This window comes from Oryzias latipes, chromosome 3 (genome assembly GCF_002234675.1).
Source record: "Oryzias latipes chromosome 3, ASM223467v1".
Classification (NCBI taxonomy): Eukaryota; Metazoa; Chordata; class Actinopteri; order Beloniformes; family Adrianichthyidae; genus Oryzias; species Oryzias latipes.
Genome location: NC_019861.2, coordinates 37,868,350 through 37,887,137, shown reverse-complemented (window position 1 = coordinate 37,887,137; position 18,788 = coordinate 37,868,350). Strand labels below are relative to the sequence as shown.

The 18,788-nt window shown below is 51.1% G+C and overlaps 1 protein-coding gene across 1 annotated transcript; it reads right to left on the bottom strand.

Annotated features, from left to right (window-relative positions):
* Nucleotides 1-2,170: 2,170 nt before the first annotated feature.
* Nucleotides 2,171-17,002, bottom strand: LOC111946714 (trithorax group protein osa-like). The gene is made up of 2 exons (XM_023950503.1): nucleotides 16,784-17,002; nucleotides 2,171-3,853 (listed from the first exon to the last, which is right to left on the bottom strand). Exons 1-2 carry the CDS (start codon nucleotides 17,000-17,002, stop codon nucleotides 2,171-2,173), a joined length of 1,902 nt encoding a protein of 633 aa, XP_023806271.1.
* Between the last annotated feature and the right edge of the window lie 1,786 nt (nucleotides 17,003-18,788).

The window sequence follows — 18,788 nt, the reverse complement described above, 5'->3', positions numbered from 1 at the left end:
AAGCAGCGGTTCCGTCCAGAACCGTTTGAATCAATCTGACCCACCCCCAGCCCCCACCATGTAACCTTCCATACTCTCACCTCCCTGTAAATCATTATTTCCTGATTTTCCTTTGTGGTTATGAAGCAGAACGTTTGTCTTTATTCGTCTCGACACACAAACAAACACAGAAAGTTCACGGCGTGTTTGATAAACGTCTTTATTTCACTGACATGTTTATTCAAAGCTGTTTTTCTAAATGCTGCTCTTCAAATTCTACTGATGAGTTTTCCGTCACCAGACGTCCTGCCGGAGCAGACGGAGCTTCATGAAGCATTGCACTGTGACCCGATTGGATGAAAGGCTTCAATGCTTCATGAAGCTCCATCACTCCTCCACATCCATGAACCTCCTCTTCAGTCCTCCTTAGGCCCCTTCCTGGTAGCTCCACCCTCTTGTTGTCTGCTGAGATAGCCGGAATTTAAAGGGAGGAGCCTAAAGCAGGTGAGAAACAAAATGGCCGACAGTGCTGCTGACTGTAATGCGTTCCTGTGGGAGTGAGGAAGGATGCTGTGTGGGCGGAGTCAGGTGAGTTTGCCGCTAAATGAGCTGGACTTGGTGTTTTTGTGGGTTTGGTTTGATGGGCTGTAGTGGAAAAATGAGGAATTCTGGGTATTTTCTGGGTTTAAATAAAACACTTCCTAAGCTAAGTTGCTAACAGGCTGGATGGGGGCCTGCTAGCTGTGCAGCTTTGCTAGCCTTGTTAGCTTTTCAGTCGGTTCCTGATTTTACAGATTTTGCTGGACTTGATGCTCTAACTGCGTTTGAGGGAAAAGGAAGGATGTTTGTTTGTTTACTGGCTTCCTGGTACGTTAATTTTAATATTCTCATGTGTAAACTAGCATTGATCTGTAAATGTGGAGAATGCTCATCTGTAAAGTCAGCTCTGAATGTCTGGACGGGAGAACTTCTCCTGTTTTCTGCCTGAAGGCGTAGCGGCTTCATCCATACTCCAACTTCAAAACTCATACTTTGAAAACGTGTTTTCATGTCTTCCTGTTGTAATGAGGTTTGTTTCTGTGTAAATAAAGTTGAATTCTTCTGCTGATTTAATTAAATTGGGATCTTTAGATATAAAAATCCTAATTTCTTTTTCAACTCTTTCTTGTTCAACGTTCATCTTTCTGTGGGTTTAGCTTGTATTGTTTCGATGATGTTCTGTTCTCCTTCCAGCAGTTACCTGTCGCTCAGGTGAGATTTTTTTACAGTTCAGCCACATCGGCAGAGGGAGAGGAACGGTTCTGCAGGGTTCTACATAGTTCTGTTGTTCAGTAATAGTTGCATAGCATCAGCTGTTTGGTTCAGTAAAGCCATAAAATGGACTTGACAGCAGCCCTGAGGGTCGGGTGGAGCCGCCGGGTGGAGCCGCCGGGTGGAGCCGCCGGGTGGAGCCGCCGGGTGGAGCTGGATGTTCCAGCTGCAGAACGTCCCAGAGGAACCGAGAGGGTTCAGCCTCCTGCAGAGGATCGTCCCTCTCCGTCGTCTAGGAACCTTTGGTCCTGTTCTTCTTCACTTCTTGGTGTCTGTCGGCCTCAGGCTTTCTGGACTGAACCAAGATTTGGTTCCATCAGGCGCTGGGGGGTCAGAGGTCAGGTGCTGGGGGGGCTTTGTGGAGCTGCTCAGATCTTCGTAAAGCTCTTTACGGCTGGCTGTGAGAAGCTGGCAGCTTATGCAGCTCGGCTTACATAACCGTGAGCGCTGACGAGCAGCCACATGCTCCCTAAGAGGATTGTGGGTCCGGACTCTGCAGCCTCTGTTCTCACTTTCTGTTCCTCCGTCCTCCTTCTGTCCATCATGAGTCTGTCTTCTGAGACATGAAAGAGGAACAGATGCTTCCTGCTGCTGGAGTTGGGTGTTTGTGTGGATTTTTGTGTCATGGTGAAGAAGAGGAGCTTGGAGGACGGCGATGAAGCAGCTCAGTCAGTCCAGAGCTTCAGTGAATGCTGGACTCAGGAGTGATGAAGATCAGCGATGACGTTTCCTGCAGTCTTCCTCTGAAGAAACAGATCTGAGCTTTTCATCTTTCAAATTCACAAAGTAAACTTTAATTAGGAGCAGTCGCTGCAGTGCATGATGGGAAATGTGTGGATGCAGCATCAGAGTCCCCGGGGCTCAACATGGAAGTTTGGACTCATTTTTGTCCAGGAATTGGTTCTTGGTCCGGATCCTGGCGGTCTGGAGCCTGGCGGTCTGGAGCCTGGCGGTCTGGGGCCTGGCGGTCTGGGGCCTGGCGGTCTGGGGCCTGGCGGTCTGGGGCCTGGTGGTCTGGGGCCTGGTGGTCTGAGGCCTGGCGGTCTGGGGCCTGGCGGTCTGGGGCCTGGCGGTCTGAGGCCTGGCGGTCTGGGACCTGGCGGTCTGGGGCCTGGCGGTCCGGAACCTGGTGGTCCGGAACCTTGGTGGTCCGGAACCTTGGTGGTCCGGAACCTTGGTGGTCCGGAACCTGGTGGTCTGGAGCCTGGCGGTCTGGAGCCTGGCGGTCTGGGGCCTGGCGGTCTGGGGCCTGGCGGTCTGGAGCCTGGCGGTCTGGAGCCTGGCGGTCTGAAACCTGATGGTCTGGAGCCTGGCAGTCTGGGGCCTGGCGGTCTGGGGCCTGGCGGTCTGAAACCTGATGGTCTGGAGCCTGGCAGTCTGGGGCCTGGCGGTCTGGGGCCTGGCGGTCTGGAGCCTGGCGGTCTGGAACCTGCTGGTCTGGAGCCTGGCGGTCTGGGGCCTGGCGGTCTGGGGCCTGGCGGTCTGGGGTCTGGCGGTCTGAGGCCTGGCGGTCTGGAACCTGATGGTCTGGGGCCTGGCGGTCTGGGGCCTGGCGGTCTGGGGCCTGGCGGTCTGAAACCTGATGGTCTGGAGCCTGGCAGTCTGGGGCCTGGCGGTCTGGGGCCTGGCGGTCTGGGGCCTGGCGGTCTGGAACCTGCTGGTCTGGAGCCTGGCGGTCTGGGGCCTGGCGGTCTGGGGCCTGGCGGTCTGGGGTCTGGCGGTCTGAGGCCTGGCGGTCTGGAACCTGATGGTCTGGGGCCTGGCGGTCTGGGGCCTGGCGGTCTGGGGCCTGGCGGTCTGAAACCTGATGGTCTGGAGCCTGGCAGTCTGGGGCCTGGCGGTCTGGGGCCTGGCGGTCTGGGGCCTGGCGGTCTGGAACCTGATGGTCTGGAACCTGGCGGTCTGGAGCCTGGCGGTCTGGAGCCTGGCGGTCTGGAGCCTGGCGGTCTGGAGCCTGGCGGTCTGGGGCCTGGCGGTCTGGGGCCTGGCGGTCTGGAACCTGATGGTCTGGAACCTGATGGTCTGGAGCCTGGCGGTCTGAAACCTGATGGTCTGGAGCCTGGCAGTCTGGGGCCTGGCGGTCTGGGGCCTGGCGGTCTGAAACCTGATGGTCTGGAGCCTGGCAGTCTGGGGCCTGGCGGTCTGGGGCCTGGCGGTCTGGAGCCTGGCGGTCTGGAACCTGCTGGTCTGGAGCCTGGCGGTCTGGGGCCTGGCGGTCTGGGGCCTGGCGGTCTGGGGTCTGGTGGTCTGAGGCCTGGCGGTCTGGAACCTGATGGTCTGGGGCCTGGCGGTCTGGGGCCTGGCGGTCTGGGGCCTGGCGGTCTGAAACCTGATGGTCTGGAGCCTGGCGGTCTGGGGCCTGGCGGTCTGGGGCCTGGCGGTCTGGGGCCTGGCGGTCTGGAACCTGATGGTCTGGAACCTGGCGGTCTGGAGCCTGGCGGTCTGGAGCCTGGCGGTCTGGGGCCTGGCGGTCTGGGGCCTGGCGGTCTGGAACCTGATGGTCTGGAACCTGGCGGTCTGGAGCCTGGCGGTCTGGAATCTGATGGTCCGGGGCCTGGCGGTCCTAAGATGAGGAGGAACCAATGGAGACAAAACATTTGAAAACAAAGAAGAGCAAATCAAAGTGAACACCTCCTCCTGAATGATGCTGGGAAAACCAAACTGGAGCCAGATCAGATCAGCAGTTAGCCACTAGGGGGCACTAAAGTTTCTCACCTGCAAACAAAAAGGGAGCAGTTCACGAAATCCTGTCAGCTGACAGAAACACATGCCCCGCCCACTTTTTCAGTAGTTTGATGACATCACATCTGATTGAAATGACCAGATGAATAGTTCAACCAAGCAGGCTGATCATCCCGCCAAACCACAGCAGGGCTGTGATTGGCTGATCAGACATCAGAGCAATTCCTCTCTGCTGTTTCTGGATTCATCTGATGTCGTGTGACGTGAGGATTCTTCCCATCTGCTGCAGATGAATCCCAGCCTGATGAGTGACAGATGGGGAAGTGGGCTCTGCAGTTTCTCTGCTGTGGCATTTTCCTGATCACGTCACACCCAGAAAACCGTCTGTAAGACAGAAAACTGGAAAAGGAGCCTTTGATCCTTAAAGCGCCTCATGTCAAATAACAGTTGGTCGCGTATCGATGCCTTTCCTGTAGCCCATGAGCAAACGGGGAGGATTTGAAATGTTCCCGTCCCTGCAGTTCTGTTGGGCCCGGTTCCTGGTCCTCTCCTCCACCTCTTCCTCTGAGCCTGGTGCTCCTCTTCTTAGGTTCTTCGTTCCTCACATCTGTTCCTCTGCTGTTCTTTAAGTGTTTTTAAGTCACATTTCATCATCAAATAGTTCCTTTTCCAGAGTCACAGCAGAGAAACTGTCTTCATTTCTGCTGCATGACTCCAGAAAAGGGTTTCTATGGGTTTAAGTGATCGTTGTATTTGAATTGACGTGTACGTCACAGACGGATGACCGGGGCGGTGGTGGTGTTCTGTTTACCCAGCATGCTGTTGGTCTGGACTTTAACAGACCGTGTTCTGCTGGTGTCGGTTCTGTTGGTGCTGAAGTCTTCAGGAGTGATTGTGGTTCTGGGTGGAGAACAGCGTTAGAACCTTCCACCAAAGACATTTGCTGCCTTAAAGACCCACTCTGAGAAAAGAAAAGGCAGCTGGAAAAAGATTGTAAGTAATACGTACAAAATACGCTGGGGGGGCCACAAACCCCCAGCTCCGCCCCTTTCTGATGCAGACAAACAGATCCATGAATCTTAGTTCTGCGGCTGCAGCCTCTGCAGGAGCGTCTGCGTGACGCCTTGACTGCTGGTCCACGCAGACGATGACAGTGGGAGGCGGCTCGCTCCGTTTCTCTGGTCGCTGCTGCATCGCCGCAGGACAGCAACACGCCACACCGGTTACCGTCTGCAGAAGGCGAGGCCGTGTCCGCCGCCGTCATGTGACGCTCCAGCTTCTGAAAAGACGGAAAACGCCCAAAAACCAACATTTCTTTACATATTTAGTGAAGCGATGACCCCGCTTGTGTGCGTGTGTGCATGTGTGTGTGTGTGTGTAATTAACCCACTCTCTTTGTCTTGGGAGGAATAAAGTCGTAGTTTTTTAAATCAGTCTGTCTGGATTTTTATTGATCAGAGGAGCAGAACGGCCTTAAAAAGGTACCTCATCATCTTCAGACACGCTTCTTCTGTATTTTGCTTTAAAAGGTTCACATATGTGACCAAAGAGAAGCAGAACTGAGACAGAGAGTCGTACCCCCCCCCCCCCAAAAGATTTAGAAAAATCAAAGTGAAACTGAAATGAGGCAAAGAGAAGCTGGAACTTAAAGGTGGAACGTCTTACCGGCTTCAGGTGCATCGACAGGATCGACGGCTCGTGTTATCGTCGACCTACAGTCTGTCAGCAGCAGCACGCAGCAGGGAGGCCTCCACAGGTCAAAGGTCACCATAACAGATGAGCCAAAGTGAAACAACATTCATTCCTGTCCCGCCTTATCTGAGGCTCTAATTCCCCGCAGACACAAAACAGAGCGGGAGGCTAAAGCGCCTCGGCGATGTCATCATATCACCTCGCAGCGATATCTGTAACATCCCTGAAAACAGACGTCCAGGATCCAGCGGGAGCGTCATTCTTCACACCCGTCCGGAAAACGCAGCTTCATCCTCGTCTTCACCGCCGTTTTCTGCAGGAGCAGCGCTTCTCCAAAACCTGCAGCTGAGCTGCTCAACGAATGAGTGAAGGCTGAAAGCCATTGACTGTATTAACAAACTGGACTTGGTGCCCCCCCGGGGTTCCAAACAGGAAGTGGCTCCAAGAAGTCAAAAAGAGAGAAACAAACAGCTGTTCCTCATTCTATTGGTCAGTAGATCCATTTTTTAAAAACACATTCTTCATAATCCTAACAGACTTTATTAATCCTGAAGGAAGGCCATCTGCTCACACCTAAATAATACAGTCATTCCCAAAACAAAGAAAAGACTAGTTTTTCTGTTGTAAACTGACCAATCAGATGCATCAATTAAAGTGGGCGGAGCCTGGTGGCCCCCATGTCCAACGTTTAAAATGTTTGACAGATTAGGCACAAACTCAGTCCTGATTGGTGAAAGGGGTTGCTATGGAAACGATGACTCAGACCAATCACTGCTTACTGACAATGGTTGGCTCCAACATGGCGGCGTCTGAATGGCGACTGAATTGACTTCATTTGGTTGGAACAGGAAATGAACCAGTTTCTGTGATGCAGCCGGTTTCTGTGTTAGCTAACACGCTGCCAGGTTCCAAACATTCAGAGGTCTGCATTTGTGACGTAGTGACTGAAATGGGCGGGGCCAAAGTCTCTCTGCTCTGATCCATTCTGATCATCCACCTGCATGAGCGTCTTTCTTTTCCTGGTCTGAGCTGGAGTCTGGATCAGACCTGGACGGATGGATGGACCTGAGGTGGCTGCTGGTTTTGTTGCACCGCTAATGCTAGCTTTAGCTGGAGTTCAAAGGTTACGGTCCTGTTGTATGCAGACTTCATGGTGTTTTCTCATAAAAATGGGATATTTTTCAAACGGCGCATCTTTGTCTGGTTCTGATCCATCCTGGTTTGAATGAATAAAGAAATACTCAGAAACTCAGTCCTGGTTTTCTTTGTCCTTCATCGTGAGAACAGATGAATCCAAAACAGGATAGAATCTAGATCTAGATCTACAGGATCTATCCAAACAGGTTACAAACACCAAAAACGCCGTTTCTGACCAGAGTCTTTAAGCAGTTTCAGCAGAAATGTGACTTTCAGTTGTTTGTTTTCTTCCTCATTTTCTCTTGTTTTTAATTGGATCTCAGACTTCCACTCCTCCTTCCTGAACCGCCAGGTTTCCGGGTTCTGAGCTGCAGTCGGATCAGCTGCAGAACCGTCTTGGTGTTGGTTCAGGTCTTATGCAGGATCACCTTTAAAGCGGTTAACTCTCTGAGCGATCCAAAGCAAACGACCAAAGCCCTCCAGGTAAACATGTTGTTGAATCAAGCCGTCTCGCCGTCTGACAGCACAGCAGACTGAGCCCATAATGGTGCCGCTAATCTGTTGCCACGGAAACGCCCCGCCACCCAGCCCTGCCGGAGCACACCTGAGCGCTGACATCACTCCTCCCACGCGTCCAATGGCAGGTCGGAGCAGGCGGATGCTGCTCTCGTCTTCCTTTTGATTGGCTGCCAGCCCGGCCCCCAAACACCCCCCACCCCCCATCCATCAAACCTGGCTCTGCGGGGCGACGGCCTAATTATGGGGCTGAGCATCATCATCGATTCAATCAGCCAGCAGATTAAGGAGCTTCCTCGGGGGGGGGGGGGGGGGGGGGGGGGGGGGGTCTGCTTCCAGGTCCGGAGCTCCTCTGTGCTGGAGGCCGGGGGCTGAAGACCCCAGCCGGAGACCCGCGGGGGCAGTTAGACGGTCGGATCAGACGTCCGTCAGTCCGGAGGAGAAGCTCTGAGGTGACGGGAGGAAGACGAGTCTCTCTGAGTTAAATCACTGAGTTCAGAGAAAACCGGCAGAGCTGGAGGCCCGAGATCTGGGAGGACCCCCCCCCCCCCCCTGTTCCTGAGATTCAGATCCAGGATCAGATCCAGTCTGAACAGGTCGTCCTGCAGGAGGATTTGGACACAGTTACCCTGCAGGATTCTGAAGCTGCAGAAAGGTTGACTGACGTGATGTTGACACGTCTCCATGGTAACGTCGTTCAGAGTCACAGCGTTTCCTCTGGTTGTGTGGTTTTTTTGTCGTTAGTTTGTGTCAAAACTGCCTTTTTGCTGCTGCACCTCACGTGGCGTTGTTTTCTGGACCTGCAGCTTTGGCGTCAGACGTTTTGTGTGTTTGTTTTGGTCTGCATGTGAAGTCAGGATTCTAGCGGTTTTGTGTTTTTGCTTCTTGTCCGCCAGTCAAGCGTGACCCGTCTATCTGCTCGCTAATGGTTGGAGCGTAGAAAAGTAGAGCGCCGCTCCCATCACCCCTCTGGTTGTGTCTTTGTTGTGTTTGCCGTCTTTGTGGGACAGACAGGCCGGAGTTTGTCCTTCAGGAGGTTTTCCCCAGACCAGCGCAGAACGTCTGGGCTCTGGTCTTCGGGTCGGTCCAGAGTCTGAGCCGGACCCCCCCGTGTTTGCTTGCTAGTGTGATCTGCTGTTGAAAGCGCCGTTGTTGCTTCAGATCAGGAGATTTTGAAACCCGCCAAACACGAAGACAGTTCTTCTTCACGGGCGTCCTGTGGTCAGGTAGTTCTGCAAAACCTGCTCGCCGTTTACCGTCCGAGCCTGAAGCCATTGGCTCACAGCTCCACAAACAGGAAGTTGCAGCGCGTTCATTCGCTCTGTTCGCCGCACACTGAAACGGTTTCCCAACGGCGGCAAAATGGAGTCCCTGATTCTTCGTGTTTGTCAGAAACAGCATTTGTGGTGTTCCTTTGGTGTAACGTCCAGCTCCTCGTGGTGTCTTACTCCAACCGGACGCCAGCGAGCCGTGAGCCTGGGCTCCGGTGGGCCCCGGTGGGCCCCGGCGGGCTGACGTGAGCGTTGGGTTCTGCTTTAGGCTCCAGGAAAAGGTCGTGTTTGTGTAACACACACGCCAAGTCTACTTCAGAGGGGTTATTCTGCAGAGGAATTCCCAAAGATCTTAATACTCTTACCGCTCTGTTCCGAGCGCCAACCGAGGCGGGGCCTCTGTGGGCCGGTGGGGGGGGGGCCCTCTGTGACGTTTCAGGACTTAAAGCTCCAAAGGGCGGCTGGTTCTGCTGGAACCGCTCTCAGGGAAACGGCCAGGAACGCTTGGATTAAGATGTTTGGTTATTTTTGTTCAGAGGACATAAAAATGTCCTCAGTTCACCCCCCACCCCCACCCCAGCACACACACAGGCAGCTTATTAACCCTGTAAAGCCCCCCCCACCCAAGAAATGAGATGAAGAAATCCAGACAGAAAATTCTTTTTTCAATGAGACACAGATCTGTTCTGTTTGTTACGTTTTTGCTCCAGAAATGTTAAAGATGCAAAAATAGGATAAGAACGACCTCATTTACTCAAATTAAAGTTTAGAAAATTAGCAAAACACTTCCCGCCCAAACTGTTTGGATATTTCACGGAAGTGGCCATTTTGAAACGATCAGGAAAAGTCCTTCCACTGCCCCTGGTGGAGTGACGGTGAACTGCAGGGCAAGACGTTCTGTCCAAGGAACGTTTGGGTCACGCTAATGAGACGGGGGACTCAGGAATGTCAGGAATGTTTCTGACGGGTTTAATCAAACTCTGGACAAAAAATTTACAGAACTTTTATTTTCTGTAAGCTTTCCTGTTTTTTAGAATCAGGTGATGTCATGATCACGGGATGACCAGCGTTGAGGTTTAAGGCCAGTGTTTTTTTTTGGGTGACTTTAAGTGGCGCCGCATTCCCGCCCACAGAACCCGGGTGGACCGGTTCTGCTGCAGTGTGACTGCTGCTTTACCGGTTCTGACCTCAGTCGTGAAAAAACCCTGAGGACGTTTGACCTGCGCGACCTTTGAAGACATCAGGAAACGTCAGCGTCCTCGCCCTACAGGATTGTTTTTGTCTGCGTGTGATGACATCGGCCCCTCCCCCTCACCCACGACGAGGCGTCCCTGATTTAGGTGACAGTTGGGGTTGATTGACGACTCCGAGTGTTGGAGGTTCATTTGCTTCATTCCTCTGAAACCACAGAAACACACCGGCCTGCCAAAACCGCAGAACTGGTCCAGGAACACCCAGCGTAGGTGGGGTGGGGGTGGGGGTGCAGAGGGCTCAGAAAAGGAACAGAAGGAGGCGGAGCCTGAACCACAGAGAGGGTCGTCAGAGCAGACGATCCTCTGAGGATCCGGAGCTGGAGGTTTGGTTTCAGGTGTGGGGGTTCTGGTTGGAGGGTTATTGTTGACTGGAGTCTCAAAGGAGTTCCCATGATCCTGCAGGTCCTTCAGTCCTGGACTGATGCCCCCCTAGGACTAAATACTGAGGGGGGAGCAGGACTCTGAGCTCCATCCAGTACCCCCCTCCCCAGTAGAAGGTCCACATCAGGGCGTCACTCTCAGCACGGTTTGGTTTTTCAGCTCCTTCTCTTTGGGTTCCTGAAACATCCAGAATGATTACAGACGAAGGTGAAGTCTGAGCGACGGCGGCATCAGTGGGGTCAGGTGACATCAGAGGGCCACGCCCACGCCGCCTTTCTGCCTGTCATCAGTCTGTCCCGCTAAATTTAGCCTCAGTCATCCGGCGGTGACTGAGAGTCACAGGAGAGGAAAGACCGGAAACGCCTCGTGGTCTGAGGATGACTGTGCTCCTTCCTCCTCACACGGACCGGACCCTGCGCCTCCATCAGGGGCCCGTCACTCAGAGGAAGTCCTCGTGACGTGTTTGGAAGAAAACAGACCTGAAGCCACTCCAGAGCCCAGTTAGTCCAGAAACTGAACCGCAGTGAAGTTCTAGTTCTGTTTCTGATCCCCACAGGATGAAGGCTGCTGGTTTCTTCAAAGAGAATCTGAGGAAGAGTTCTGTTCGTGCTGACCCGCTTCTGAAAGCTTTAGACTTACTGATGATTCCTGCTGTGAAGCTGCTTTTGAGGTCAGCCCTCAGTGGTCCCTCATTGGTCCCTCAGTGGTCCTATATTGGTCCTTCAGTGGTCCGTCATTGGTCCCTCATTGGTCCCTCAGTGGTCCCTCAGTGGTCCCTCAGTGGTCCCTCATTGGTCCCTCAGTGGTCCCTCAGTGGTCCTATATTGGTCCCTTAGTGGTCCCACATTGGTCCCTCATTGGTCCCTCAGTGGTCCCTCAGTGGTCCTATATTGGTCCCTTAGTGGTCCCACATTGGTCCCTCATTGGTCCCTCATTAGTCCCTCATTGGTCCATCAGTGGTCCGTCAGTGGTCCCTCAGTGGTCCTATATTGGTCCCTCAGTGGTCCATCAGTGGTCCCTCATTGGTCCCTCATTGGTCCCTCAGTGGTTCCTCAGTGGTCCCTCAGTGGTCCCTCCGCCATCACTGTCCATCTGTCCACTGAACGTTGTCTCTTCTTCTTTTTATTGTCTTTTTCCGTTTCTGTCTGGATTTTTTAGTGAAGTTCTTTGCAGGAAGGACAGTTCCTCCTGCGATCCTAAAGACCGTTGGTGCTGTTGTTTGTAAAAACCTGGCAGTCAGAGGACAGGGACGCACCTGCTGCAAGTGTCTATACTGGTCTGTTAGTCCATTCTTTACATAGGTTCTGGTTCTGGAAATGAGACTTTAGAACTCAGAACCGTTCAGAAACCTGAAGGTCCACCTTCTCCTGATGATGAGAGCCCACAGGGACCAAATCCTGGATGTGACCAAGGTGACCTGGACCAGGAACCTAACGGATCTCCTCGCTCTATATTTTGGATTCCTCTGAAAAGCGTTTCTACTGGTTTTATGGACCTGATGACTATTTTGTATTTTTCTCCAAAATGTTCCCCCGTTGGTGTAAAAGTAAAGGTTGGAAGTCAGTTACATTAGGAAAACTTCACTGTCTTGGTAGTATTTGGATCTTGTGCTTCACCACAATGTTATGAATTTATAGTTTTTCACAGCAAATATCAGGTTTGATCAAAACCTGATTAATTACAGATCATGATGAATTTTGACACAAAAACATGATCACATGGGAGCATCAATAAAATAGAAAAAAAATGGAAATGAAATGTCTGATGTTCGTGTTGTTTAGTTCTCAACAGTCGTGATGCTTCAGCGGCCGTTGACTCTTGGTCCTACTTTGTTAGAACTGATGAAAAGGTTTGATTCAAATGTTTGTGTGCTTCTGTTTCTAGTTTGTTTTTCTTCATTCATGGAATCTCAAAGGAAGAAGGTTTTCTTCATCTTCATGGTCATCCTCAGGGTTCGAGGATTACGGCGGCAGGAAAAGTTTGACGCCCTGCTTTGACAGTTTTTGCCTGTCAGTCTGTTTGTGTATCTTGATGTTTTCATGGAGACCAAACTGAAGAGGAGGAGGAGGAGGAGGAGGAGGAGGAGGAGGCGGTGTGAAGATTTATCACCAGGCTAAGACGTCTTATCTTCCAGCTGAGGGAGGAACCAAACTGCAGCTTATATAAAAGTCCCAGAGGAGCCGAGTGTTTGATATGCTGGTGTTTGGTCAGGAATGCTGCACTCAGAATCACACGCCACATATCTGCATGAGTGGGTTCTTGGTTCTGGAGTCCTGCTATGAAACCGGACCAGCAGGGACTCTGAAGTTTGGACAGAAATAGTTAGAAACAGGTTTAGGCTCCAGATCCAGAATAACAAGTGCTGACGATCGCTCGGCACCAGACTGACTCGGTCCAATCAAAGCAGACAGAGGCTGTGTCAGAATTCCCTCCCTAACTACTAACTACTAAAATCTATATAGTGCAGCTCTATGTAGTGCAGCTCTATGTAGTGCAGCTCTATGTAGAGCCCTGGATTCTAAAAGCAGTTCAGACGCCACGCTCACTACTTTTGTTTTTTTTTAAATGGCGGATATGATGTCATTGATTTCAGGAAGTCAAAATCTAATTAATATGAGCGTTTTGTGACAATTATTTATGAGTCTTCTGCAGATAAAAACGTTGATGGTTTATTAAAAAATACATTTAAATACATTTTTTTGGGCAAAAATTGTTCCGACGCAATGCATTGTGGTCTATATTCCCGAATCCAGTCAGCATTGATGCACACTGGTTTTTCACAGAGACTTCTGGGAAATTTCTAGGGCAGTGGATTTTGGAATTGTAGATTCACACAAACTAGAACATGGAGAACGCTCTGTAGAGTGAGCAGGGAAGGAATTCAGACACAACCCCAGACCTGGAATACTTTACAAAGTGGCGTTACCATGGTAACGGGGGACATGTCCTAGAAGAGTTTAGAGAGGTGACTCTGGCGTTGAGGCTCTTTGACTCACCGTAACTCTTTAACCGTTCAATCAAATCAACCTCATTCCAAAGGATTGAGTTGATATGCAGCATTTTATCCGGTTGCCCCAGTTGTCCGGACGGGCTGTACGATGGTCACACCTGTACGGGGCAACCAGGTGACCTGCAGGAATCTGAAGGTGGGAGACGCTCAGTGAAAATGTTCATGTTTTCTGCATTCATGCTGCAGCGACAGGTCATGGAGGACACTTCTACAACACGGGAGGGGGAGATGCAGGCGTGTCGTACAGGTTTTTCATTTTTTTAACCCCCCCAATCCTGCAGACTGAACAAGGAGACGTTAGTGCTGTTCACGTGATACGTGCACGCTCCTCGCTGCAGCCTGACTGATGGAAACGAGGCAATCAGTGTAGTTTGTGTGGACGTCCTACAGGGAATGACGGATCACGTGCACGGCCCGTTTGTGCAGCAGAACTCTCACCTTACCAACGACTAGAGTGTGGCGTCAGGACGCCTTGGACAGCATCACCGTTCATCGTAAACGCGTGACGCTTCCATTATCCCTACGAATACTTCACCACACACGACAATGGTACGTTCCAATTCCATTACGTCCCTTGAGGTGGTCCAACAAGCCTGAAGGGAACTGCAAAACACGCTACGCTGCCCTTAAGATGCTGCTCCTCCCTTCGACCCTCCACTGGCCGGACAACCCAAAAACCTGCAGGACTCGTATAGATCAACCCCCCCCTCCGTATAACTAGGTCTTCAGGACCAAAAAGTGGCTTTTGTGAGGACTGTTGACCGCTCTGTGCTTTTTCAGATCCACTAGAAACTGCCGAGTCAGAGGATTTGAGTATTACGCCACAGAGCAGTTCATCTGAGGAGACGCTCCTGCTGCAGGAGGCGTTTGCCCTCCTCACACACTTGGTGTTGAATTTTTAAACTTAATTAAGCAAACCTAATAACTCTGAGCAGAGCACAACAGCTGCAGGTGTGGTTTGCATTTCATTCTGGCAGATATCGGGACAGAACGCTGATCATTCAGGAGGATTCCACATGCACAGCTGCGTCTCCACAACACAAGAAGAACGTGAAACAACAAGTTCACGTCTCCAAAAAAAAGCTGTCAGATAAAACGAGCTTCAGCCAAATGATCTTATCTGCGTTTGAGCTGTGGAGCTCCTTCCAGACAAACTGAGGTCACACATTCAAACGCCACAGCAGCAGGTATTTCATCGTCTGTCATGTTGTTTCTTGGATGCTGTTACAATCATCCAGATCTTGTCCAAACATGCCAGAGCTAAAAGCGTCTGAATGCGTCTCTGCACGGACTGTCAGACGTTAGCGCCACACGTTGGGGAGATATCCACACGGCCAGCAGGGGGCAGTGTTGACAGAATTATTCAGTCACATCAAACTTGGCTTTTACGGATCAGCAGAGTGTCGCTCAGGAAAAAACGTTCCGACTGTTTGTTCCAGAACCAAATGAGCCGGAGATCTGCGTCGGCTCAACCAAACCAAAGAGAACCGACGTTACAGACATGAAACACGCGTGTGCAGCGTTCCGTTCTGCGCCTCCTGCTGAAACCTGTAGGCAACGCACCAATCAGAACGCTGCTCACCACTCCATCCACATCCAAGAACATCGCACCAAAAAACCGCCATCTGGACTCCAATGTGGATCAAAAAGTATGGAAAAGGTCTCATCATTTAAAGATCCGTGCCATGGAGATGACGGTCGCCATGGTTCCTCACAGAGGTAATCCAGTCAGAGCTGAAGGACTGATCCAAACCAGACGCATCCAGCGTGAAGCGTTCCCTCGCCAGATTTCTCTTCACGGTGTCGATGTTTTTTCTGGACTAAGCGTTCCTTAACATTGAACTTTAGTCCTGCTCTGATCATCTGATCTGTTTCCAAAGCGTTCCCTGTGGTCTTTTGATGATGATGATGCTGTTTCTAAAAACCTGTGTCCTTTTCTAGGACATCCGAAATGTACCTCTGTATTGTGGGCGGGGCTGTCGGAGTAATCCTGCACTCAGTGCAATCCGACAACGAGCCCACACTTCCATGAACCGGGATGGGGGGGCCTTCCTGCACTCTCACACCTGGAGCAACACCCTCCAGCAGAAAACGGACATCAAAGGGCGTAAAAACATGGGAAAACACAACCGTGTCTGGTAACGGGAGAACTAAGAAATCAATCCTGCCCTCATTTCCCATCATCCCTCTGTTTACACTCACCCACTAGCTTGCAGCCCCCCCCCCCCCCCCCCAAGCTTACATTACCTGTGGAACAAAAATGGCAGCAACATCAGATCTATGAGCCTGGTGGGGCCATGTTTACAACACTTCCTGTGGACCCCTGGGGGTCCTCCTCCTGGGCGGGGGCGGCTGGCCCCTGCCTTGCTGTCTCCTGGACCAACCATGGGCTGGGTGGGTGGCTGCCTGGAGCATGGAGTGGGTCTCCCTTGGGGGGTCCTGGCTCGTTCATGGGGTTGGGGTGGGGGAATGCCCAGAACTCCTGGGTGGTAATGAGGTGCTCTTCATACCTCTGGTTTATCTGAAGATTAATAACCCCTCTTGTTAAAGTAAAATCTGTCCAACACAAGAGCCCCTCAGCTCTCATCTGTCTGCCCAGCTGTTGGACAGGACAAGTTAAAAAAAGGTCCATCCATCCGTCCAGCTCTGATCCAGATTCCAGCTCAGACCAGAAAATCAAAGACGTTCATGGATCTATTTGTCTGACAGTAGATGATCAGATTGGGGCGGAGCAAGGAGACTGTGGCCCCGCCCATTGTACTTTCTATGTCACATTACGATCTTTCTCAAACAGCATTTTCTTCTGTGCTCCTGATTCGCGATGATTTGAATAAAGAAAAACTCAGAGATGTCATTTTTGGCTGAATTGTTTTCATCAGTGTCGTCCATCATCAGAAAAATGCGTCAAGAAGACGTTAAAAACCCCAAAACCTGGTTTTGTCTTTGAATGAGGGAACCGTGTGGAAACGTTGAATGTCATGCTGCTCAACTTCAATCATGGCAGACGAGCACATGCAGCGTTCCTTCTTCAGTGTCTGAGGAAGCGTGACGGTTTTTATGGACCATCGCCGCCGTGGAGGCCCCCCCCACACACAGACAGGCTGGTGGGGGGGGGTCTCTGCCTGCCTGGGCAGCACCTCAGATGATGACAGAGGCTGAAATCCAGAACACGACTTTCCCAGCCGTCCCTGAAGTATTCTCAGGCAGCGCTCTTCCTCCAAGCTGCTGAATCCTTTTCATGAGGCTTCTGGGAGACGATCAGCTACCGGAGGAAAGCTGCTGCTGGTGGGAGATGGGCGTGTTTTAGCGCTCAGGGTCGGCGAGCTGGACGGCCGCCGCTCAGCTGACGGCACCACACCGGGAAGCAATGACCTCCACTTTTCCTCGTTTGTTCTTTTCCTTTTTTCCGCCTTTCTCTCTGTTTTCTCTAAGGCGTCTTTAGTTTTTTCTTCGTCAGACATTAATGACAGCTTTCTGAACTCCAGATTCATTTGTAGAAAAGACTCTTGTTGATGAAACTTCATTTCTTCACATCAGTCTGCCAGCTTCACCCCCTCCTCACACCGTTTCCCACAAGAGTCAAACTCCAGCCCCGGCGGGTCGGGGTCCTCCAGGCCCGGCGGGTCGGGGTCCTCCAAGCCCGGCGGGTCGGGGTCCTCCAGGCCCGGCGGGTCGGGGTCCTCTTCATGTTGGTGATGTTTTCCTCTGCAGAGGGACCTGCTGTGTTGACATCGTTTCTTCTGGCACTTTTCCGTTGAAAACGTCCTCATGAGCTCAGGTGCTCCAGGCCGCCATCCAAGTAAACAAACAGGCAGCATCTTGTTGTTGTTTTGTTGGAGGAAAAACGGTTGGTCGATTCCCTGGCAGCCGATCGTCTGAGTCAGCGGTTCTCTGAGAGTTTGTGAGCGACGGCCTCCAAGGCTCTGATCAGTCTGAGAACTGGATCATCTGCAGCCGTTGAGGAACGGGAGGATCCCGGTTCCCCGAGAACCATGGTCTCTGTTCTGCAGGTGAACCCTGGTGCGGTTCGCTTCAGTGACGCAGACGTCCTTTTATAGAGAGGAGGACAACCAAAGAGAGGAGGAGAACCAGAGGGAGGAGGTTTGAAACGTCTTATCGACCAACACAGTCAGAAAAATCCTCATTTGTTCAAAATGACGGTTTAGTCACTGAAAATAGTAACTAAAGGTTTTGGAGCTGGGGGGGGGGGGGGGGGGGGGGGTTGAACCACAGCGCCTCCAGCTGATTGAAATGTGTCTGTCCTTGTTCCTGGTTTTGAACAGACATGTTTCTGATAGTTACCCCCACCCCCAACCCCACAGACCACTGAAATCCCACCCGTGATTAATTCCACTCAGTTTGATTTATACAGCCCAATATTACACCAGAAAATACAACAACTGATTACTAAACCAACATCCCTGCCCTTAGACCCTCCTTCTAAGGAAAAACTCCTAAAAAACGGATTCCAGAAGAACAGAGGAAACCTCGGGGGGGGGGTCCTCCAGAAAACATCCAGTCAGTTCAGATCAGACTGACAGTAAACGCTGCTCCAGGCATCAGCGGCTTTTATGGAGAATCGCTGACTCAGCTTCTGACTTTCTCAGGGTTTGCATCACCTTTATGCCAGGACCCCCCCCCCCCGCCCAACCCACACCTTTGAGAGCCTGAAAGCTGATCCAGGCAGTGATGGACTCAGCAGTTTGGGGCCTCTGCAGCGGTTGTGTTAATGGGCTGATGCTATAAATCCTTCATTGTTTTCCTGTTTCTCTGTGTTCTAGTCTCTTCCTCCATGTTTGGTCTCTTAACTCCTCCCACAATCTTTCATCTGTTTCAACCATTCAACTATTCAAATGTTCAGCTCTTTCAGCTTTTTCCAGCTAAATGGTGTATGCTTATATACTTATATAGTGCTTTTCTACCTACAAGGCCCAAAGCGCTTTACACTCACACACACTTTCACACACTCACACACTCACACACTCACACACTCACACACTCACACACAGACACACACTAGTGGCGGCTCCGCTGCTGAACACTGGCGCCTGCCTCCCACCAGAGGTAAGGTCGGGTTCCAGCTGTGACCTTTGTTCCTTCAAATCCTTGAACTTTGAAAAATATGAAAACTTTTATACATTTGTTCATCCCTCACTTCCTAGAAGGAACAAATGATGATTTTCTGTCTTTCTTTCATTTGTCAGGTTTTACTAAAGACGACTGAAGAAACTGAGTTTTTAGGTTTTTTTATTCTATTCTTCTTTTTCCTGTTTTATTTTATTTGATCTCTGCCGGTGTTGCCAGATAGTCGTGGTTTTCAGCCTAAAAGTCTAAAGACCACCAGACCAACAACCCCCCCCCCCAAATGTTAAACAGTGATAAATTATCAGTAATTATTTATTCCTGATTTGATTGAAAGTCCTGAAACTTGAACTTTGAATGATTTTACATCCATGTTTGCAGTCAGTCACAGAAAAACGGGAAATAATTATCATCTTGTTGAACTTTACTAACAACCACTGCTGTGCGGCTCAAATATTAAGAACAATAAATAAA